At 46.5% G+C, this 24,221-nt stretch overlaps 2 protein-coding genes across 2 annotated transcripts; one reads left to right on the top strand and one right to left on the bottom strand.

The window, feature by feature from the left end:
- Positions 1-645: 645 nt before the first annotated feature.
- TM7SF3 (transmembrane 7 superfamily member 3) lies at positions 646-19,195 on the bottom strand. Its single transcript, XM_068190761.1, has 12 exons — positions 19,063-19,195; positions 12,832-12,986; positions 10,854-11,004; positions 9,168-9,288; positions 8,230-8,401; positions 7,738-7,915; positions 6,414-6,500; positions 5,919-5,999; positions 5,093-5,245; positions 4,024-4,121; positions 3,299-3,461; positions 646-2,846 (listed from the first exon to the last, which is right to left on the bottom strand). The coding sequence occupies exons 1-12, from the start codon at positions 19,130-19,132 to the stop codon at positions 2,584-2,586; spliced, it is 1,692 nt and encodes a 563-aa protein (XP_068046862.1). The 5' UTR covers positions 19,133-19,195; the 3' UTR covers positions 646-2,583.
- Positions 19,196-20,207: 1,012 nt separating this feature from the next.
- MED21 (mediator complex subunit 21) lies at positions 20,208-23,964 on the top strand. The gene is made up of 4 exons (XM_068190776.1): positions 20,208-20,368; positions 20,638-20,752; positions 20,972-21,072; positions 23,246-23,964. Exons 1-4 carry the CDS (start codon positions 20,327-20,329, stop codon positions 23,420-23,422), a joined length of 435 nt encoding a protein of 144 aa, XP_068046877.1. The 5' UTR covers positions 20,208-20,326; the 3' UTR covers positions 23,423-23,964.
- The last annotated feature ends 257 nt before the right edge of the window (positions 23,965-24,221 follow it).

Below are 24,221 nucleotides of genomic sequence, written 5' to 3'. Positions count from 1 at the left end.
GGAGGGGCTCCCTCTTTTCTGGAAGCCTTTCCAGATCAAGGACAGCAGGGAATCATAGAATCGTAGAAGGGTTTGTGCTGAACGGCATTTTAAAGAGACCTTAAACAGATCTCATCCTGGACCTCAAGGGGTGCACAAAAAAATGCCTTGAAAATACCCCTTCAACACCACAGTAGGTCAGTTCATGTATTCTGATCATCATCACTGTTACTTGCTGTGGCTTAGGGACTATGGAAGAAAACTCCTGAACCATCTCTTGGCAGAACCAAAAAATGGAAATACAATCTCCAAGTCAGGATCTCAGAAAAAGAGTTCAACGCCTACTTCTGCTAGAAGATTCCTATGTGATCTTGCAGACCAGTTTTCAGGCAAGAAAGGATGACAATCATTCCTTTGTTCTCCAGAGCCTCATCTGACAAAGCTCTTAAAAAAAAAAAAAAAAAAAAGCCTCTCTGGACCACGAGCTTCCCTCAGTGGCTGCACAGAGCACATGCCACACTCTCAGCCTCTGGGTGTCACTGCAATGCCAGCCAAACTCCCCCACCTCAGCCCTTGGCCAGAAGAAATTTTTCAAAGCAAACTCTCCCTACAAGATCAAAGGCAGAGGCTAAACTGTAAAAGCATCATTGAATTCAAAGAGACCCCTTTAGTTTCAGTATTCTTTGAAAAGACATCTTTATTATAAAAGATATAGAAAATTAAAGTTAAACTTGTTTCTTGCACAATGTTAATTGCAGCAGTTATAAAAATCCACCAAGGTAAACACATTTAAGAGCATTTCTATACCACAGAAGGTTTTGCTGCTTGCCATGACACATGGCAGAGACATGCTCAGGATGAGTGCAGGGAGAATGGGCAGAGACCCAGGGAAGAGCTCCTTGTTTACCCCATGTGCCACGCAACAGCACAGGGAAACCAGACCCAAACTGCAGGATTTCAGCCTTGCTTTACTGTTTGAGGCAGATGCTCCAGCTCCAAGCAAGGATGAAATTTTTCTCTAAACATCAGAAGGATTCAATTACCTCAGACACTGTCTTTGAGCTCTCACTCCTTTAAAGAAAAGCCATTTAAAAGTCATTCATTCTTGTCTATGCCAAGGTGTCTTAACTTCCAACAAAGTTCCCAGAAAAAGTTATTTTGCCATTTTCCTCAGAGCTGTTTCTTACAGATTTCCTACCAAGAATTTAAAGTGGTGGCTGAGAGCTTAAGCTTCCACCCCTGGGGACTTCCCTCATGGAGACTCCATGCAGGCACCTGAGCAGCCAGTCACCTCACACAGGCAGGACTGTGCACTCTGCTGCCCTCACTGAAGGTTCAGACACAGGGAGGAGGAGGAAGAGTCACCATACCCTGTGCCAAGGTACAGCATGTGAGACTTGAGCCATCCTTCAGTGCATGGCACACCCCCACTGGAGACCAGGAGAGGGCATAAGAGACAAGCACAGGTAAAACACCCTCAGGTCTCTCTGGGATGAGTGAAAAACACATTGCTCCAGCTGACATTTTGAAAATGGCTCTTGGGGTTTTTTGTTTTAAAGAAGACCACATGATATTGGTCCCTCATCTGTTTTTATACAACATTCTGCTTTGGGCAGATGCAATTCAAATGGGTAAGGAACACATTCAGTCGGCAAGGCTCCTGGTTAGTATCTTGCTAGCTGAATGCTATTTTCACCCCTTAAAGACAAAATTAAAAGATGATTAAAAATAAATAATTAGTGTTTCAGCCAACTCCAGGGGGAAAAAAATTGCAATTGGCTACAAAGAGCTTATTTACTTTTTTCTTTTATGACAGCACCATTAGAAAAGATACTATACCAGAGCAGAAACAAGAACAGGCTGTTCAGAAAGCAAACAGAGAGACAAACCTCTTGTGTTCTCTTAGCAGCCATCTCTGCACAGAGACCAGATGACTGGCTTGTTACAAAACCACCCAAAAGCAAAGGAAAAAGTCTTCTTGTCTCAGATCAGTCCCTGTTCCTGAGCCCCACAGTGCACATGTACTACAGTTAACTCAGTGCAGTTTCAATTCAAGTCACTCAGTTCAGCTTGCAAGGTTCAGTAACACTTCTTGGAAACCAGTGTGCCTGCAGCCACACGTTTTGTACCTGTTAGAAGATGTTCAGTTCCCGACGGAAGAACTCCTTGTATGTCCAGTCCCTACCCCTCCCCTCACAGCTGGACAGGCTGCCCACCCTTGGGAGCGGGTTGGGCACTGCCGCAGCAGACATTTCCACAGGCAAGGGAACAATCAGTAGGTTGCTTTTCAAGGCCTGTTTGATATTTCACATACCCAAACAGCAAAGTAGACCCCACAGGATCAGTGCCTGTGCTTGGCAGGAGGAGTACAGGATTCTGCAGCTGGACACAAGCAGGTTGCAGCAGGCAGAGTGTGTCACAGAGGAGTCACAAACAGCATGTAGTGTACTGGACAGGTAACTGCTCTGCCAAACTGACCAAGCAGCAATCTCTTATTCAGCAGGACAAATTAGCAGTGGTAAATCTTGCACCACTGCTGGTTGCTGGTAATCATCTCACCATTCCCAGATCCTCCCTCTCCATTCCCACCAGTTATTTGGCAAGTTACAGAAGCAATGGAGTTCTCTCCCCAGCTGGCTGGTCTTTCTGGAAGAACTCTTTAATATGCAGCAGCTTGTTGTGGATCCTCTCTCTCAGGGGAGGGATATGATGGCTGGGGTCTAAGACATTGGTGCTTCTACGCTCCCTTTCCCTCTTCCAGGTGAGATAGGGATGTGGTGGGAAGGGCACCTCACTTCTCTCCCGGCGGAGCTGCACAGTGACCCCGCTGAGGGCCAGCATTGCCCACACTGACAGGACGATGAAGTCTGGAAAAAGAGAAACAGATTCCTGTAGCAAAGCAGAACATTGCTTGCTCTCCCAAGCACAAACACTGAACTAGTTTCGTGACAGAAAGGAATGAAGTATGCCCACATCCTCAGAGGCCCAGAGTGACTCCATGCAGAGGCAGGACACACAGGCAGTTGGAAGAGTCTCTTCACTGTATTAAGTCTTTGACTGCCCACTCCTCAGCAAGTTGCCAGCACAAGTCTGAGCAGCACCTTTCACAAGGGCCTTTGTCACAACACCTGCAGGAAGGTTCCTGCCTTTGAATCTACTCAGTACTGCTTTTGAAGGACTAGAATTTCTCATGTGAATGTTAAATCTCACACTACTGTGTTCTCCTTCCATCCCCTTCCTGCCCTCACTCTACTGTTTACAGAGCCAAAGAGGCAGTAATTCCTCCTTAAAAAGGGAATAAAGTCTCAGGAAGACTCACCATTCCTTTGAAAAGGCACATTGGTGTAAGCTCTGCTGAAGTAATTGTTGAGGACCCTTCTGAGCAGGTCTAAGGTGATGTAAGCAAGGCTTGTGTAGACATAGCAAGCAACGGCCAGGATCACCGTGTAAGAGCCCACTATTCCAGAAGCCAAGATGTTCAGCTAGACAGGGAGAGAAAAAACACCTTTAGGAGACTGATGAACACTCTTTATTACCCATCTCCCTAAGACAGTGGAATCATAGAATTATGGAATGGCCTGGATTGAAAGGGACCCAAAAGCCTATCCAGTTCCAACCCCCTGTCATGGGCAGGGACACCTTCCACTGCTCCAGGTTGCTCCAAACCCTGTCTGACCTGGCCTTGAACACTGCCTGGGATGGGGCAGCCACAGCTTCTCTGGACAAGTATTTTGTAATTTTTATCAGTTCTTCTGTGATAAATCGGCTGCACACACCTGTTATCCAGCCAAGCTGATAAGAGAGCACAAGTCAATTAAATGCTGGTTTTAGTGGATGCTGTGTGCAAAACAAGTGATTCCTTTGCTTCTGGACCATTTAGCACAAGTGGGGCTAAACAAGAACTGCCTGCAACTGGCCCTGTGCAGAGCTTCACAAAGCTGTGCTAAGTTTTCTGTACATCTTCCATGGGACAACATTTTGCATTAAGAAGTCTGATCGCCCCTTCTCCCTCCTTCCTTCTGGGGTGACAGCAGAGTTACTTACAATTCTTGGGCAGCCAACAAAAAGCACTGGAATCATCAAGGCTACACAAGTAAAGGTCACCCAGAACACCACATCGTCACGGAAGACCCTGTAGTCTCCTGCCAAGACACCACATTCAGCAGTGAGGGAAACATTTCCTTTTTCACAAGTGTTTGGGGGTCAGCTTTCCCCCCCTCAAAATTCTCTACGTTCAGAAATACCTGGAGTACATTGTTGAAAAGCCCAGCTTTTAAGCTCAAATCCTGCCTGCTTAAGATGTATTGGAACAGTCAATCAAGAACAGAAAAACTGTCCCAGTTGAGCACAGGTCCTGTACTCTGTGCTGGAACGGCAGATCTTGTCCATGGAACAACAATTTCTGACAAGGTTCACATTCCTCACCTCGTAAGAATTAAAAGTACCAGACTACTACTGCCCAATAAGAAGCTGTTTTGTTGCCTCTATGGGTTTCCAAGCTAAAAATCTGCATCAGACTCCAGGGGATGGTGCATATGTAGCTATCACCACACCACCAGGCAACAAATTCTTCTGAGCTTAAGGAAAATTAAATCAGTCAAAGCCTTCTTTGTTCTCCCTGCCTTCTAAGACCTATGGATTCACCAGAGGTCAGGGGGAAAGAGAAGTTTTGAGACTGAAAATTACAATAGTTGATGCTGAGCTCCAGCTCAGCAGGCTTACTGGCTTTTAAGAAATTTGTCTAAGGCCTTTATGCCTGAAGCCTTCAAATTAGACTGTAGATTTTCTTCTGGGATTTGTTCTGGACAGAGAACAAGAGAGCAAGTGCATGCCTGGAGCAGAGCGGGTGTTCCAAAGATGGCACACAGTTTAAGTAGGAAGAGTCACCAAGTTCTCTGCAAAACAATCAGTTCCCTTTTCCCCAAGTATTTTTAATTACAGCGCAGCTGAAAGAAGCTTTCAGGTACATCTCTATTCCTCCCAGCACTGGAAAGGGAACGTTAACCATCCCAATACGATAAACCAGAGAGTGCCATTCGCTCTTGAGCCTTGCAGTGTGCCTGCAGCACTGCAGGAACACAGCACTCACCAAGCAGAGGATTACAGTGCTTACCTAGGGGAGTAAAGAAGAGTGTTGATGAGAAGAGAAATCCCAACACAAGTCCAATAACAAACATGCTGAGCAGGACAGAGCCAAATCTCCACCAGCTCACAACCAAGAGCAGGCCTCCAATGATTCCAGCCACTGCTGTCAAAATGAGACGCACTGAAAGAGAGAAGAGAAAATTCCAGCATTCTGGAAACTTCAGTTCCTGCAGTAATATGTTCAGCAGCTTTATTTACATGCATGTTTGGCTTTTTTCAGTGAGTTTGAGGTAACAAAAGTATCAGAATGTGCTTCACGCACTTCACTTAGATGCCAGCCTGCAGCTGGGGATGTGCTGCTGAAAGAGTGGAAGGAGGGACCCTGAGTTCCCAGGGAGTTCAGGTGGCTACCAGCTACTGCACATGTATCAAAAAAGGAATTCTATGAGGTGGGACAGACAGAAAGAATTAATTCTGTCTAGTCTAACAAGCTGGGCCCAGACCACCTACTTCCATTTTACAGATGAAACCTACATTTGATGTGAAACCGAGGTCCGTGCATTGTGAAAGTAGGAAGAAAGTATGTTGCAAATTTCCAGAGTTTCCAAACACCTCTTATCTTCCTCGAATAGATACTGAAATTAAATCCAGCTATTAATTCTGCATCACTGTGATGCTGGAAGGAACACTTACTCTGCTGCATTTTCAGCTATTATGGTAAGCAAAGCTCAAGCATCGAGGCATCACCCTGCTATCCTTCCTGTGGCTGGCCAACAGCACAACTGAGATTGTACCTGAAGGGTTCCTAAGAAAAGTTTGGGAAGAGCATAGAATATCCTGACACATCTACTCACCATCATAACTAAGGCCAGTTACCCTGGTAATGAACACAAAGAAGACGAATGCTGCGACAATGAAGCCCATGAAGAATAAGTCTAGAGAAGAAGGAAAAAGTATTTAGCAAGCTTCATACCTAGCCCACTTCAGTGGATTTTCAGACATCTTCATATTACCACAGGGAAGGAACATAGCAGCTCACAAAAGGAGAGCCAGACAACATTTTGTTCTCAACAGGGGTGTCCTCAAGCACTACAGATAGTCCAAAATCACCTATTTATAGCTATATTGCCCAGAATACACCCTAGTTCTAGGTTTCTATTCTTTGCATCCCAAAAACTTCTTGCTCCAAGCTTAAAGGCTCAGAGCCCATAAAAGAAAAGCAGTGGACCTAACTGTCACAGCATCGCTATCAAGTGAATTTTGGTAATAACACTACCATTCCAAGTTACACAGAGTAACATTTATGAAGTTCCAACCAGATTTACGAGATGAGATGAAATATTCAGTACCTGTTTTCCAGAATCTGTGTCCAAAAAAGCAGGTGAAAAGACCAAGAACAGCAAAAGCAGTAAAGAATACTTTGGTAGAGAGTTTACCTACAAGAAGAAACGTAGGTTTAGTAGAGCATTCCACCTAGTAGTCCCAACAAAGAGATTAAGGTAAGGTCAGGTTGCTGTCACAAAACTTTACTAACAACTTGAGAGCTGCCACTCTGTCAGATCTGCAATGACTGAACTAGCAGTTGGCTTGGTAAGATCTCCAACAGAATACTGAAATAGTCCCAGACTGATTAAGAAATCAAGAGCTTCCTCCCCATTCAAAAGAAGTTTCTCTAAGTATATGTAACTTGCTTATAATACAGATATAAATTTGCCTGAAAAGTCTCTGCTCAGGTTTAAAAAAAGGGACATCCAGTCATCTATAAAAATCAGTTCTATAGGATTAGTGACCCAGGCAGCAGCTATAGGCTTAATCACTACAGCCTTCACCATTTATCTCCCTCTCATACATTTGATATGCAACAAAAATTATCATCAGCATCCCATTATGGCTTATCTCTATCTTCCATGCAAATTTCTTACCTATATTTAAGCTATTTGCAGAAGTAAACCATATTTTCCATGTGCTCTGAATTAGAGAAGTTTAGCCTAGATAATTTGTCTCACATTGTCATAGGACCAACACTGAATTTGACAACAGTCACTTGTGTCACAGTATATAAGAAAATAATGAGAACAAATTTTACTTTATGAACCAAATTCTACCAATTACTTGTGTCCCTTCTGCATTCATAAGAGGAGTATCAGCTTTGCTGTTTCTGCACAAATTCCATCATTATATAGCTTTGTAGAAAACAGCACTACTGCTGACATTATCTTCATTCTTGTTTTAGATGACTGCCTCCTTTCAAAATACCTGCAGGATTCCTGTTAGCACCAGCAGTTAGAAAAATCTGGCTGGAGCCTAGTCTGTGTTTTATTAACTCAACTTCACATCCAGAATCCACAGTCCCACAGATTATTTAAAATTATGTATCCAGTAGAAATGGACAAAGCTGGGGCGGCACTACAGCGTTCAGAGTTCCATTTGCAAGCCACATATTAAACCTCCATTAAACTAAACTTTAATTGCAAATGGTTCTCCTTAGTCTTACTTTATCATTCTAGACTGTCTCCTCAATCAAGAAGCAGTTACCATAAAGTAACAAAATATACACAGTGTAAAACAAAGATCTCCTACCGAAATTGAGAAGAGAATCTTAAAACCCATTTGGCACATTGGAGCACTACAAGCTGCAGAGGAGTTGGCACGGACATACAATTCCCAACTTACTGAGGGAAGAGCAGTTATCCACCAGGTCAGCAAAGCTGCAGGCATATGTGTGCACAGGTATGTATGCAGCAGAACTGTTCCAAAGAGGATCCCACACTATGACATTGTAGATCACACCTTGTCCAGGAAGTGAGGAGAAGTAGACACTGGTCTTGTCATCAGCTGTCAGCGTAAGCATCTGGAAAAGTAAATACCTCTGTTAAAGGCTCACAGGCTAGAACCCTTCCCTTCAGCACTACTGTGATTTCTGACAGGGGAGAAGATTCTTCCATTCCTGTTTTGCTCCTCCCTGCCTGAGGGCACAGTTCAGGTTCCATATCAGCCTACTGACCCAGCTCTGGCCTTCTGGAAAGGCAGGCAAGGCTGCCATTCCACTCCCCAACAGGGCCAGGGAGCTTGCTCACGTCTCCCCTCCAGGAAGATAAGCACAGGGGAGGAGAAAACAAGAGAGCCCCACTGCCACATGGCCAGTACCCAGTGCTTCAGGCTCACCTTAATGCCATTAGCTTTGACACTCTGCACCCCAGACATTTTCCGTATGTGGCTCATGAGCACCATCTCGGACAGGTCATTCTCGGGCAGGAAGTACTGGTACACATCGTAGCGCAGCCGCCACCGGGAGCTCTGACCAGTCCCTGAATCACAGGAGGGCGGGTTTGCTCCTCTGCAATGAGAAACACATCGGCCACAAGGCCCCAGACCTTAACATTAGTTTTCAGCAGTTACCTGTCCACAGGGTTTGCCTCTACTCTTTAGAAGTGCACACCAGCAGCTAACTCAAAGCTGGACTGTATTTGTGAGCACAGGGCACAGCAGCATCACACAGAACCACCCTGGCACAGGTGGTGGCTGTGCTGGTACCTGCCTTTACACTTACAGAGGCTTCCTATGAATTGCCATAACAAAAATTCCAAGAGGCCATAACAGCCAAAGACCACAACAGCCAAAGACCACAACATTACTGTTTGTCTTTCCATGCAGTTCCGAACAGTCTTCCCCATTCCCTGCCTATCACTTGTGACACCAGGCACCATTCAGGAAATAATGCCTTTTAACTTGAAGTCTCAAGTTAAACAAAACTCTGGGTCATTATCATGCTTTAGTACTAGGAAAGAAATAAAACTGGCTGTAACACACAATTGCTTCTCAAACAAATTAAGCTGTTACAGGGAATGGAAAGATCCAGTATTTACTGACTGCTTACATTTCTGAAGTTGCATAACCTCCCCCACAAGATGTAACTCTGAACCTTTATCTCTCTCATGCAGTACCTCTTTCCCTCCTCCTTTTCCCCATTTCCATTTGTTGCAGCGAATGAGATTCCTGCCAGCAGATGGATAGTTCAGCTGTTACAGCAGATTCTTATTTTAGCCTTTTGGCCAAACACAGGACATAAGGTCTTGCTCAGTGCACTGAAGTTTTCCACACACCTGGTATATCCCAAGTTTGCAGGGGCAAACTTGATGTGTATATCAACCAATGTGTAGTCCAGGTATATATTTGGATCCACTTCCAAGTCAAATTCTAGATTGCAGCCTCCAGGAATAGGATCTAGAACACAGAGAACATAACTGCAGTTACATGCTTGCAGGCACAATCCAATTGCTGAGCACAGAAAATCATCAGGTTCTGAACCTGCAGGCAACAAAAGGGTTTCACTGCAGCCTGTGACAGGTCCCCACACATGGGTGGATCCAGTGACTGGAGTGTTGGAATGGAAGGATACAAGCTCCTGCCATGTCTTGCACATGGTTCAGGGCAATCCCAAGCACAAACACAGGCTGGGTGGGGAATGGATTGAGGGCATCCCTGAGGAGAAGCACTTGGGGGTGTTGGCTGATGAGAAGCTTGACATGACCCAGCAACGTCTGCTCACAGCCCAGATAGACACCAACATCCTGCACGCAAAGAGGAGTGGGCATCAGGGCCAGGCAGAGGGGATCTGCCTCTCTACTCTGCTCTGGCAAGACCCCACCCCAACACAAGAAGGATGTGGACCTGCTGGAGCTAGTCCAAAGGAGGGCCATGAAGATGACCAGAGGGATGGAGCACCTCTCCTATGAGCAAAGGCTCAGAGTAGGGGTTGTTCAGCCTGGAAAAGGCTTTGGGGAGACCTTTCCAGCAGCCTTCCTATACCTGAAGGGAGCCTACAAGAAAGCTGGAGAGGGAACTTTTACAAGGGCCTAGGGATGACAGGACAAGGGGTAAAGGCTTTAAGCTGAAGGAGGGTAGATTTAGCTTGGATATTGATGCCTTGAGTTTTAGCTTCCATATTTTTCAGATTCTGTGCTGCCTAGGTGTGTAGCTCTGAGCTTCATATTACGTGTCAGTAAGTTCTCTTCACAGGGTAGGTAGACAAAACAATCCCTTTCCAGCTTGAGACCAAGGACAACTATTACAAGTTTCAGGCCCAAAAGGTATAAACAACGGAGAACTGAAGAGAGCAACAAGGAGGATGGGACTTCATAACTTGAAGCTATAATTGGACAACTAACTCCAATATGCAAATGGACCAAAACTCATAAAAGTGCAAGGTCTCCTGACTGGTCATCCATTTTGTGACCAGTTTGGGTCCATCTTGGCTGTAGCCCTGGCCAGGCTCTTGTACTGCCCAAGGTATATCCATTAAGGCCTTTCAATAAATACCTACTTTATTCCCTTAGCTCTGTCTAGTCTCTCTTCCAGGTTCAGCCTCTCAAGGCATCAACATGAGGAAGAAATTCTTTCCTGTGAGGGTGAGGAGGCCCAGAGAAGCTATGGCTGCTCCATCCCTGCAAGTGTCCGAGGCTCTGAGCAACCTGGGATAATGGAAGGTGTCCCTGCCCATGGCGGGGGGGGGTGGAACTGGATGATCTTTATGGCCCCCTTCCAATCCAAACAGATTCCGTGATCACATGCACAGCAGTTTTCTATTCTAAGGCTTAAGTCATGACAAGTGCATAGAGAACATCCTATACACAACTCACAATTCAGCAGTGACAATAAAAACATTTTCAGCCCATTTCAAAGGAATTTCTGGTACCTCTATCAGATTTCCACCATGTAAGACTGAAAGGTCAACCCTTCATTCCACAGATGACTTGCCTGAGCAGAGCTGTCATGCCCTGAGCACGTACCTTTCTCCATGTAGGGAATGGAGATGGCGGTGCTGAGCACCTGGCCAGCACCCAGGGCACGCAGGTACCACGTACACACGGTCTGCTCAGGCCGAAGGATGGACACCAGCCCTTTGTCCACCCCAATTCCTGAGCTGTTCACCGACGGAGTCTGCACAGAAAAAAAATGTAGAAACAAGTAGTTCTTTAGAAGATTTGTACCACAGTTTGATAATATTTCTGTATTTTGATAGTATCACTGGAGGCTATTCCTGCCACAAACCTGCCAGGCACACACATCAGTGCCAGTTACAACAGATCAGGCTCTGCCCAAAATGTATTTGTGCTTGGTCCAGCTCCATGTGCAGGACCTTCCTCAACTTGGCCTTGCTGAATTGTACGAGTTCTGCATAGGCCCACCTCTCAACCTGTCAAGGTCTCTCTGGATGGCAGCCCTAGCTGGTGATAAAAGGGAGCTCTGACACCACACACTGCCTGGCTCAGCTCAAAGACCCAAGTGACAAGTGTGGGACTACTAAAGAGCTGACAATCACAAGCAAGTTGCAGCAAAATCTAGCTAGTAGATCTGGCAATGAGACTGACTAGTAAAAATGTAAAAGGACTGGAGCATCCCTCACAAAATGTTGTGAGATGGCAGCAAGGAAGTGTTCTGGGAACCAACATACAGAAGCACCTTCCTATCTCCACCAGAACAGACATGACTGTATGACAACTGCCTTAACACTAGCAATGCCAGATGTTTTTGGGGCCAGGCCAGCTAGTGACCCAATCCCCAGCACCACCATCCCTTCCAGCACCAGAATTCTTGAGGAAAGATAAGCAGAAATGACAGTATCACAATCTCACAGCTGGAACAGCCAGTTGACCTGCAGCCACATTTTCAGTACGGAAAGTGCCTTTGGCCAAGGCAGTCACAGTTACCCAAGGCAATGCTGCAAGGAAGCACATTGGACCTGGCAGACTTCAAGGTCTGGCTCAACTTCATATTTCTAGAGGCAGGCCAACCCTAGAAGCAGTACAGCTGCATTTATGCATCACTGCCCTTGGCCTGGTAAGGCCCATAAATGCAAAGAGGATCTGAACTGGCAGCAGAGGATTCTACCAATGGCAAGCAAAGACTGAACACATGTAACAGTAATGGCTCAGCCCTGTAATCCTGGCTGTTTCACCAGTGCAAGGATGGCTAAGCTGGGTGACTTGTGTTACAGGTCCTCCATCTTCTAAGCTTCCCAGGATACTTCTTGGCACTCAGTATATTCTGATTTCAAAGATGTTGGTGGAGAGAGGGGAACTGGATTGCAGCTGTCAGATCTCCATCTACCACCTTCAGCTTAGTCCATGTTCTGTTCAAATACCAGTGTGTCCCAGCAGCACAACAACAAAAATCAGTATTTTAGATTAGGTTCATTTTGTCCCATCATTACTGGGATGCAGGGTACAGCAGCAGGAATGTTTTTATTGCTGTCTAGAAGTAGCAGCTTTCACTGGAGTATGTGGAGGAATTTCTCCATGTGTTACCAAAGGAGGATTAGACTCAGGACAAGGAGCTGGGATAACAACACATCATATCTACAGTGGTTAAATCCAAGCCATGGGAACAGCAGACAACTAAACATCCCAAAGTGATCATGTTTGGAGCATCTGGCAAACACTTACACAGATCTGGTTTTAATGTGACAAGCTGATGGACAACAGTCAGTAGAGCCACATAACAAAATAAACCACTTCCACCAAATAAAGAGCCTTGAAACATTTTCAAGCCAGCTCTGACATTCCTTTGGCATTCAGTCTTTCAAAACAGCAGCTATGACATATAAGTACAAGAAAGGATTTTTGAAGCTACAGTAACACCGTCTAAAAGCCAAGCAGGTAAAAGACACTTTTTATTTATACAGCTTCAGTCCATTAATCCTATATGTACCACAGCCAAGTCCTTCATTGAAAGACAGGCAGCACTTAATAGAAGTGACACTCTTACCTTATCAAAGGATATCACCACATCACTCTGCTGGGCATGCACTTGAAAAATAACCACAGTCACATTGCTGGCGATGTTCCTGATTACAGCCTCTACTGGATTGGTCTGGTTAAGTAGCACGTTTCTGAATTTTCCCAAGGAGAGCTCAAGAAGACCTGCATTACACACACAAAAAAAAAAAAAATATATATATATACAGGGGGTTTCTTTCGGTCCAGAGGGAAGCAATTACCAGGGAAGCCTGGAAGCTTCCAATAGCCCAGCATTAGTCAGCTGGGAGCAGAGCAGGATGTTGCTTTGTGCTGCTCTCATCCTGTGAGCTGTACCAAGCTTTCAGAGACTGCTGCACACAGAGCTGTACCTGCAGACACAGGCACAGCCAGGGTACCCGCCCTGCAGCCTGGCACTCACCTGAGCACAGGGACAGAGCTTCCTTCCAGGAGTCAGGATTGGATAGAGCTGAGCTCACCAGCTCAGCCAACCAGCCAGCTACCCTCCAAAAAGTCAGTAAGAGAAGACACAGAGAACTGCCTGATCTTTGGCAAATACAGGCAGGTATGTTTGTACCAGCCAGCCAACTTGCACAATATCCATCAGACTTTCCAGGTGAATTACTACAGGCCATGGGAATCGGAGTCAAGTTCCAGAAGACAGAGTCAAATCTGTAGTTTACACACATCCACTTACCCACTTTCAGCTATTCCATGTTTTTCACTGCCAAACGGTTTTTAATCATTAGGACTGCTGCATCCCCATCTCTAGACCTAAAAATCTGACTATTTTTTCCTAGACACAACCTAGACCATTTCTTCTTACAATGAGCATAACCCCATGATCTGCTGTCATTTTAATTTAAAGAGAACCACATGACCTGGGAAATAAGACCTTTGAGAATCAGCTTTGGCTTGTCATCCAAGTCCTGCAAGCAAGCCTGGCTTCTCCCTGTGTTGGGTTCTGCAGGGGCAGGGGATGCCAAGGGAGGAAAGCGAAGCAGCCACGCAGAAGCCACAAGATGCTCTTTGGTTGGCAGTTGCAACCAGACTGCACAATGCCTTCCAGGCTTTTCCCTGAATTCCTCTGCCTGCCTCTGTACACAAACAGACCATAAACTTATCAAACCTGAACACATACAGATACACACTTCCTCAATGAAGTTGCCTCTGGTGGAAAGGGTTGGTACTGCCAAGTTCCCTAACAGAGTCACCAGCAGCACCATCTGAGGGACACTTGCTGATGACACTGGGGGGCTCCCATTCACAAGGGAGGGGACAGTTTTCTTACCTGAAACTATACCCAGTACTCTCTAACTGCTTTCCTATGACTTTTCTGTCCCTCCTGCCAAGAACTCCAGCCAGTTTCTTTGCCTCCTGATATGTTAATAGAGGGGAGCTGTTATGCCTCTTCCACTCCATACACAGTGAGGGAAAGAACTTTAACCCTTACATGCTCACTCCCAAAATTCAATTAATACCAATACTGCATCACCAAAAAAACCTCAGCTAAAACATGGGGGTTCATAAACCACTTGTGAGGAAAGAAAGATGCTCCATTCTGCAGTTTGTGTTAAGGTAGAAGCTTCTACACCAAATTTTCACACAGTAATGTAAAATTAAAGCTGCAAAAAAAACTTTGTGTATCCTTCAGTTTCTGATTCTTCAGAGTCCCTTGAGCAGCATTCAGATATCCTCAGATCTTTCCTCATAGCTCAATCTCTACCACAAATGCAAGTAGCGGTATGAATGCTAAAGAAAAGCATTCAGCATGCACAGACTATACATCTATACACTCAGAAATTTACAGTGAATGCTTACAATGCACGAAAAATATTTTTCTTTGATCTTTAACAACTTCAGCAGAGCTTCCTGAACCACTAGACATTCACACTTAGATGTTCTTTTAAGAAAAAAGTTGAAACCATACACATTCTCTGTGTGATCTACATCAAGGGGAAAGAACTGCATTGCTCTGCCTTGTTTCTCACCTCCACTCCGTACCATACCCAGGGGCCTCTGCATAAATAAGGACAGATTCGTCAGCAGGACACACAGTCACTACTTCAGCGTGATCATGAGACTCTAAATGTCAGAGGCACTCTCTCAAGTTTAATTAGTGTGGTGAATTAAGGTATGGTGTTCTATATTGCTTTACTGTTTGCATAACTGCTCCGAGAAGAGCACATGTGACACACATTATCCCAAAATCTGGGCACAAGAGCAGAGACTCAGGTTGAAGAACATCTACACCCATCAGACAAGTCCTGTTCAGCTTGCTGTTCACAGTGAACCACACTTGCAGCCAGGCCTAAAAGTGAACCACACTTCCAGCCAGGCCTAAAACATGATGAGCACTGCAGAGCAACAGAACCTTCTGAGAAGTTTTTGGAAGAGCAATTGCTCCACAGCCACACACCACAGCACCCTTCCAGCCTTCTCCATCTCTGTTATTTAACAAGTCACTCCTGGTGCGCTGAGACAGAAAGGGAAGATGGTGAGCAAGACTAATTGATTAAATTAACCAACTCACAATTCACCAGGCCTTTTGCTATCACCAGTTCTCTGGGTCTAATACCAGACAGGTATTAGACTCCCTGAGCCACAGAGAGCTCGGTCTTGTCAAACGTCCTTTGAAGGACACAGAGACCTCAACGACCACATAATGCTGGTCACAGCATGCAACCTTCTCCTTTGGGCAAGCTTGACCTGCCCAGAGGTGGCCCACCAGACAGGTCTGCAGGACCAGCAGCACAGTTAACTCCACCTCACAAGTGAGAGAGTTGATCCAGCAAGTCAGCAACAGAGGAGCAAAATCCAGGCATCCCAACTTGTTTTTTTGCTTCCAACAGTGAAGGCCTGGACACACTCTATGGTGTGAGGCTATGTTCTCATCCTTGACCTCTAGGAAGGACTGTAACAGTCACTGCACATCAGAGTAATTTGGGGTTAGATACATGAGAGAAACCCAAACTATTACAGAACTTATCAACTGAACAGATGCTGAAAGGAAGTCAGCATTGCTGAAACCAAGCAGCAGCAGAGCAGAGATGGAGCACTGAGCATGTATTACTCCATAAACAGCACCAGAGCTGTAGCATAGATAGTCCTGCACACAGAACTGGTGAACAGAGCAAACAGCCCACTCTGTCACCCCACAGTATCTCTTCTCCCACATGAAGGGCAAAACCGGTAAAGACAGCAGAGAAATAGAACCTCCTGGAACTCTTCTGAAAGCAAAAGTCTTTATTCCTAACTCTAAACAACAAGACAAACAATTCCAGAGCCTCTGCACTTGTTATCCCTTCCCTGTGACACACAGTTTCCCCACCAGGCTACACCCAGTTTGAACTGTTTTCATTGTGCTGATTCAGTGCTGAGCTCTTGGCTCCTCTGATGCTTTGAGTAAACCACATTTCCAGCTCCAATAGCCAAGTGTCACTCCCCTCCACCACAGAGCAGTTAACCACACAGGGTTTTGATTACACCTAGCAGTCCAATTTCCAGTAAGAAAAACAACTGAAGAAATGCCCCTTCTGCCCATACAGAACAGTCTTCACCTGCAGAGCCATGCTCAAACATTATCCTTCCCTCAGAGAGGTTCTGTGCAGTCAGAGAAAACACATTTCTACTGGGTGCCAAGCACCTTGCAGTGGATATGCAGAACAACCTGATGTAAGCAAGCCCCAGGAGCCAAGGAGAACTTTCCAGTGCAGGGAGTACAACAACAAGTAGTCACATGAAGACATTTAATGAAGTGCAAGCTCAGACTGACAACCAGTTTGAGTAAGAAAAACATTAGCATACAGTTACTTAACAGAATAAAGCCTGGAGCCATATCCTATCAGACCTGTAAGGCCATGCAGACACAGATAATGGGAGAGTCTGGCTACAGGATCTGTCTTCCCACACTACTGACCCCCCCCCCAAAAAATACAGCACCTACCCCATTCCCAAAAGAAGCAGGAACATTTCTGAAAGCTTCTAAACTTTGATTGTGTGTGTACTGAAACTCATGCTTAGAATTGCTCGATGCTTAAAGCAGATGGCACCACAGAATGTGGCTTGTCACCATCTGCACCATTCCCATCCCAGAGGACTATTCTGCTCACCAGGCTAGAGGTCTTTTACAGCCTGAAAAGTGAGGGAAGAGATTTGCGTGAACTTCTTATTATAAAGTATCGTCTCTGCATAGACTAAACAGCTGGCACAAAAAGTTTCACCCAGATAAGCTCCCTTTACAAAAGCACCGCTCAGTCCTGATTACACTATAAATGCACTTTAGTTTTTACAAAACTGAACAGCCCAGCTTGGATGCAGCAAACACAGCCAGTTGAACTCCTCCTCAGGAAGGCAGACCTTCCTGGAAGGCAACAAACACAATGTATAAAACACTTCTGCACAAAGACCAAGTTTGAAGAGCTGCAGCCCATCAGAAGCCCAGAGAGGTAACACCAGCCATCTTACAAAGACTTCACTAATCAGCACTTTTAAAATGAAGCAGGATCTTCAGGAATTAGGAGTTAGCAGAGCCCATCCCTGCAAAGTGGGTGTCCACAACTGAATAACCAACCACAAGACAATTTCAAATCAGTGAACCATTAAGCAAGTGGCCTTTTTTGAAGGCCCTAATGATCAGCTAGACTCTGGTACACAAATTACACAGCCTATTAGCTTTTCAGTAGGGAAATACTTTCCACCTCCACCCTCATTCGTGCAAGGAAAAACAGCAACAGGTTCCTTCAAGGCCAAGCCATTTGCTTAGTCTCATAGTTGCTTTGCCTTTTTACATAATGTAAAAAAATTACTCAACACATGACCCATTTTCATCAAGTTCAGGAGACAAACTGCTTGTTAGCATCCTTTAAGTTATCTTAAGGACATTAAGGTCTAAGAAAGCAGAGCTTTCATTCTCACACCTGCTTGCCACCATCAGGTGCCCAGCCAAAGCTTTTAGTCCTGCAAGAAACAGGGAATACTTGGCTCTCCGTTAGGATCTTGGGTATGAGACTTGGGCAGAGAGAAGCCTTCCACACCTGAGACTGGTTCCAAATGCTGTCCTGCATGCAGCCCTGCAAAGTATCCCAAGAGTCTCCTTTGGGACAATTAAGCTTCATTCATTCAAGGCCAGGTTGGGTGGGGCATTGAGCAACCTGGTCTAGTGGAAGGTGTCCCTGCCCACAGCAGTGGGGTTGAAATGAGATGAGGTCCCAAACCATCCTATGAGTCTAAGGCTAGAAGCAGTATAAAAATAAAGCAAAACTAAGAGGAGGAGGCTTACATCAGCCCTGATACAAAGGACTGCTTGCTTATCTCTGAATTATCTCTGAGTGGAAACTGTTTATTTTTTCCTTTATTTGAACAGATAAGAGTTTAACCAGAAAAAAAAAAAAAGTTACTGTAAATCTTCCTGAACTATACTTATTATAGTACACTTAACTCTGGACTCCTATTTTAGTCACATGCAGGAACACAGGAAAATTACAAAAAAAAAAAAAAGCCCATGCCAAATAAAGTCAGATTACATCAGTACGGACAAAAAGTAAGTTTAGGAACCAAGCTGCAAATTTTAGGTTTTGCTCCTTTCCCTAGTTTTATAGCAACAGTGGTTTTCAACCCCCCCATCCACTATGGTGGTGGGAACCCATGAACACCTGTACATAGTCGGGGGATAAAACCAAGCCTCCTTTTAGCCATGTTCCCTTTGTCATGTAAACTCACGTTCTCAGGTGGAGAATGCCACCTTGTTTCTGTTCGCGGATACAGCCCTACGCCAGCGCATCAGCTGTACCGCACCCCCGCAACGACACGGCCAAAATGATTCCGAATTATCCATGAAACAGTTAAATTATGGCATTCATAGCAATTAAGGTGTTTAAAAAAAAAAAAAAAAAAAAAAAAAAAAAAAAAAAAAAAAAAAAAGAAGAAGCGGATAGGGAGGGAAAGGGGATTTAAAAAAGAGGGTGGTTCTCCTTGTCCGCATGGAAGATTAAGATTACCAGGAATACACACAGCGCTTCTGCAGCGCCGCAGGCAGCTTTGCTCCGCACTCCTGCTCATCCCTCCGGAGAGCGGCCAGCAGCGGGGACACCCCGAAAGGCTCTGCAGTCGCAGCAAGCCCCTGCCGCTGGCCGTGAGCCCGGGCACAGCCCCGCAGTTCCCGGTACGAGCCGCGCTCCTCCGGCCGCTTAATGGCGGCCACAGCCCCACGCGCCCCCGCCCCGGCCCACACCGCCCTCACCTGAGGCTCCGCCATGGCGCAGGACCCCCATGAGCAGCAGGAGCAGCGCGGGGCGAGGCGAGACCCACATGGCGCTGCGGAGGGAACGGGCGAAGGCGGCTGAGGCCGGGGAAGGGCCGGGCGGCCGGGGCGGGGCGGGCGCTGGGGGCGGGCCGCAGGCGGGGCCCGCCCGGCTGGGGCCGCTCCCGCCCCGCTCCGGCTCCGGCACCGGCACCGGCACCGGCACCGGCACCGGCGGGAGGGCCCTGCCGGGAAGGGCGGAGGGGAAGCGCTTGGCCGCGCTAGCAGCTGCGAACTCCTAAAAATGCACGGTGGGGTTTGGACCGGCGGTCTGGGACTTGGCGTTTAACTTCAGAGCGTGAAGAGAGCCCACCTCCCAGTTTACGTGCGCGGACAAACAAAATCCTCACCCGTCCGTGCCGTCGGGCGGATTATTTGTATCATTGCCGCACCCGCAGCATCAGTGACAAGGCTACGGAGCGGTTATTTCCAGAGGCGTGTTGTGACAGGATAGCAGAAGTGGCTTCAAAATAAGATTTAGATTGGATATTAGAAGAAATTCTTCCCTATGAGGGTGGCAAGGCTCTGGCACAGGGAAGCTGTGACTGTCCCATGCCTGGCAGTGTCCAAGGCCGGGTTGGATGGGGCTTGGAGCAACCAGTGACAGTGGAAGGTGTCCCTGCCAATGGCAGGGGTTCGGAAAGAGATGATCTCTAAGGTGCACCTGGGAGAAGCCTGGCATTCTACCCACCTGTCAGAGATAAGAGAGTTGGGCACAAACCGACTGGCACGAATGGCATTTATTTTCCAACCCCTGAGCTCGGAGGCCGGATGCTGGCTCTGATTTGGCTTGTTGGGAGCACTACACTCTGGCTTTTCCCGGCTCAGATCGGGGCTGGAGCGGAGCGCCCGAGCGCCGCTGCAGCCTCCAGCTGGGATCAGAGCGGCTGCTGCACAGCAAAAGCTGCCCGGGCCGCGGCAGTAACAGAATCACTTCGGTTTGAAAAAGACCTCTGAGGTCAACAAGTTCCGCCTGTGACTGAACACCGCCGTGCCAAGCAGACCGTGGCACTGAGCGCCAAGTCCAGGCTTTCCTTAAACACCCGGCGGGGCGGTGACTGCAGCGCCGCCCCGGGCAGCCGATCCAAGGCCTGCCCAGCCCGGCTGCGAGCGGATTCCCCGGGCTGTCCGACCGCTCCTCCCGGCCGCCAGGCGGCGCGCGCGCCCCGCGGGCCCGCGCCTCAGGGGCGGCGGCGGCGCGGCCATGGCGGACCGGCTGACCCAGCTGCAGGACGCCGTCAACTCGGTAAGGCGGCCGCTGCCTCCGCTCTCCCGGGGCCGCGGGACACGGCACGGGCTGCGCCGCCCGTGCGGGGATGCGGTGATGCGGTGATGCGGTGATGCGCCCCCCCCCCCCCCCCGCCCGCAGTCCCCCGGCCGGGGGAACGGCCACGCGTGTGGGGCGCGCACCCTGCACATGGCCGGGGTGCTGGGCGGGCGGGGGTGCGCCCTGAGGCGGAGGTGGCTGTAGCGGCGGGGCAGGGTGATTAACGCCGTGTTAATTGGTGCCGGCAGCTCGCGGACCAGTTCTGTAACGCCATCGGAGTGCTGCAGCAGTGCGGCCCGCCGGCCTCCTTCAGCAACATCCAGACGGCCATAAACAAGGATCAGCCCGTGAACCCCACGGAGGGTGAGTCCGGCTCCCTGCTCCCCGCACGCGAACGTGCTCCGGGGTGGTGCGCTCGGGAACGCAAAATCCGGCCTCGCAAAGAGCTCCCCCCGAGCTGGGGGAGTGGTGCAGGTTAAGTCGTGAATGGATGGCGGCTGCACTTTCTGCGTAACAGCAGAGTCGTGCCTGTTTCTAAAAATTCCCTGAGCGATTGGCTGAGTTGTGCTGTGTTTTGTGCAGAGTATGCCCAGCTGTTCGCAGCTCTGATCGCTCGCACTGCCAAGGATATCGATGTTCTCATAGATTCCCTGCCCAGTGAAGAATCCACAGCAGCTTTGCAGGTAGGAGTTTTCCTAATTCCAGCATCAGAACGCTCCTGAAGGCAAACTTCCTCCTTTTTTTTTTTTACACATTTTTTCACCTCTAAGCCCTGTCATCATTGAAAAATGATTTTAGTACAAGCCTGAATTTTTCATTAGGGTAGCCTGTGAGTACTTTGTAGGCTTAGTGGAAATATTGACCTTGCATCTAGCTCCAAATAAGATTATAGTAAGTGACAATATTTTAGACATAGTTTTCTGTTAAAATGTAAAAAAAAAAAAAAAAAAAAAAAAGGTGGTTTTATCATACCACCAGTACACTGGAAACTGCTCACCCTTTTTTTTTTTTTTTCAGATATTAACAGAACAGATATAACAGTAATGATGCTTGTGTTGTTTTAATCATTTTTTTCCCCTTGGGTAATATTTCATATTTTCTCACATTTCATTTTGTAGCCGCAGAGCCAACGCTACAGAAGTCTTTTGTTTTTCCACATTGTTTCTGGTTAAAGAGTTTGCAGGGTGTCATTTAAGTTCTTCAGCTCTGTCACAAAACAATACCATCACCTTTCAATAACAAGGAGTCTTCCTTTGAACCAGTCAAACTTGTTTTGTTTTTTTTTTCCTATTTTTTTCACAGATTTTACTTGTTAAAACCAACTTTTTTTTTTTTTCTTGTGATTCTTAATGGCTAGATTTACATCAAGTATTTTCTTTTTGGAATGCATAAAGGATGCTGAGTGCTGTTTCTCTGACAAACCTGATGATCACCTTTAAGATCACCTGAAAGTTTTAAACTTGCATTCATACTCTGTAACCATTCAAAAGTGTTTTACAGAAGATTGACACTGAATGGGTCAAAGAGAAATGACTTGGCAGTGGCATCACCTTTGGTTTTAAACAGAGGAGGTTAAATTTGGGAACTTTGCTAGTCACAGTAATTGCTGAACATCATAATTAGCCTCGTTAACATTAGCATAATTTCCTGTAAGTGCATTTTTAATAGCTGAAGATAGAATGCCTGCTGCAGACAAATTCCAGTTTCTTCCATGACTGAGCAAGGTCTGATCAAAGTGGCAGCTGGTGTGGGCAAAGCAGGGTGCTCCAGAAGGAGGAGCTAGTTATCCAGCAGGGATATGCTTTCCTTAGAGGTGATACTTCAACAGTTTCTTGCTGTCTTAATGAAGAACTTCATGTCACAGAAATTTCTGATACTTTCTGTCTGTTGTGGTTTTAAGACAAATTAGCTTGGATTCCATCACTTGGATTCCAGTTTTGATTTTCATGTTCTGTTGCATAATTTTGTGCAGCATTGAATATTCTGATAGTGTTCAAAGAAATAGTTTTGAGGATGCTTGAAACACTGTCAAATAGGCACTTTAGGTTTAGTTGAGAAGTGGTAGATAATACTTGTTTAATAGAAATCTGCTTTTTTTATACTGAAGTTGTCTTGGTGTATGTTTCAGATCTGAGTCTTGTCTTAAATGATAAAAGGAGCTGCTACATGAATGCTCAACACAATTTACCTGCCCCTTGTGAGTTCCCTTTTGGTGAAGTTGACAGCACAAATTCTGCTCTAATCTGTGAATTAGTTGCAGTCAACTATGAAACAAGAGAACCTTTTTCTTTTTAGGGAGCACCAGCTGTTCTCTCAGCATCCTTGAGCAGCAAAGTCACTTCAGGATTCTGTTGAAGAGCCTTGCTTTTCCCTGTTGCCTAATATCAAAAGAGGAAACTCTTGCAACAGGGTTAAAATAGTAAAATAAAAAGCAGGCCTTTATTGGAAGCTTCCAGGTGTCCCAATGGTCATGGGCACACCCAGCATCAGCTTCCTACAATTTTATGAGTTTAACAAATTAGCATCTCTAATAAATATTGTCCAATTAGAGGAGTAGTTGGTTAGGTAGTTTTCCCTGCATTCTACCCCATTGGAGTTGTTGTAGGGGCTTCTTTGCCCCATTTCTTGTGTGTTCTCAGATTCTGGTTGGAAAACAAAACATCCTGGTCAGGCTTCTTTGTAAGAAAAAGACTAAACAGATTCCAAGTGTGCATTAGAAGGGTTAGCTTATTGTTCTAAAGGGAAACGGTAGAAAAAATTACTAGGACTACGATAGTAGCATCCAGAGCTACGAAAAAATGAAAAATACATAAAAAGCCAAAAATCTTTGGGCATCATCCCGGTTTTGCTTTGAAGGCTGCGAGCCTGTACCGGCTGGAGGAGGAGAACCACGAGGCGGCGGCGCGGCTGGAGGAGGTCGTGTACCGCGGGGATGTGCTGCTCGAGAAGATCCAGAGCGCCCTGGCCGACATCGCCCAGTCGCAGCTGAAGACGCGGAGCGGCACCCACAGCCAGCCCCTGCCCGACTCGTAGCGCCAGGGGGCAGCGCGGCCCTGGCCGAGAGCCTCGGGAACGCCTCTGGCTGCGCCGGGAATGGATGGGCTGGCCCGGCCCTCCCGCGGGGCTGCTCCGCGCTCTGCTCCCCGTCGGGAGCGGCGGCTTTGGCACAGCTCGGCTGCGGGTTTTGTGTGAGAAACGCTTCTACAGGGGCTCTGGTACGGATCTGCGTGGATTGATGTCTGTTTCCTTGACTTAGAACGAGCTTTCTGTTCACAAATATGACTTCAATCGAATTTGTTACATATTAGAAGTATTTGTATAAGTTAATCCCACTATGGTCATGGTATGTTTTTCTGTAAGCCTCAGACACACACTAGTTGGGCAGAGTTCCCTGGAGACAATGCTGTGAATGCAGTGATGGTCATGTTTTAATTAACAGCCCTGGTAATGTTGATTGGCTGGTTTGCTACCCTTTACAGAGCGTATGAAAGGATAAGTAAGCTCTGATGTTTACAGAGTGATTGTTCTTGTCACTGGCATCGCATTTATAGAGAAATAAACCTGCAGGTGTCTGATATTGACATTTAGTATTTGTAATTCACAAGTGAGCCTTTGAGTCCATTGTTGCCACTGACACACTTGCTTTTGCTTGTGCTATTTCTCTGCTTTTACTGATATTCTGTATTCTCTTGTCAACTGGTGAGTGCTTCTAAAGCAGGCAGTGATGAGGAAGCATTGGATGACTGGATAAAAATCAGCAGTGAGAAAACTGAAAATAGCTATTTACATAAAGTTGCTTTTCAGTGTAAGCAGTGGCTGCCATATGAATGCT

Source organism: Anomalospiza imberbis, chromosome 5 (assembly GCF_031753505.1).
Source record: "Anomalospiza imberbis isolate Cuckoo-Finch-1a 21T00152 chromosome 5, ASM3175350v1, whole genome shotgun sequence".
NCBI classification, from domain to species: Eukaryota; Metazoa; Chordata; class Aves; order Passeriformes; family Viduidae; genus Anomalospiza; species Anomalospiza imberbis.
The sequence above is the reverse complement of the archived record's forward strand: the minus strand, read 5'-3'. Positions and strand labels throughout refer to the sequence as shown.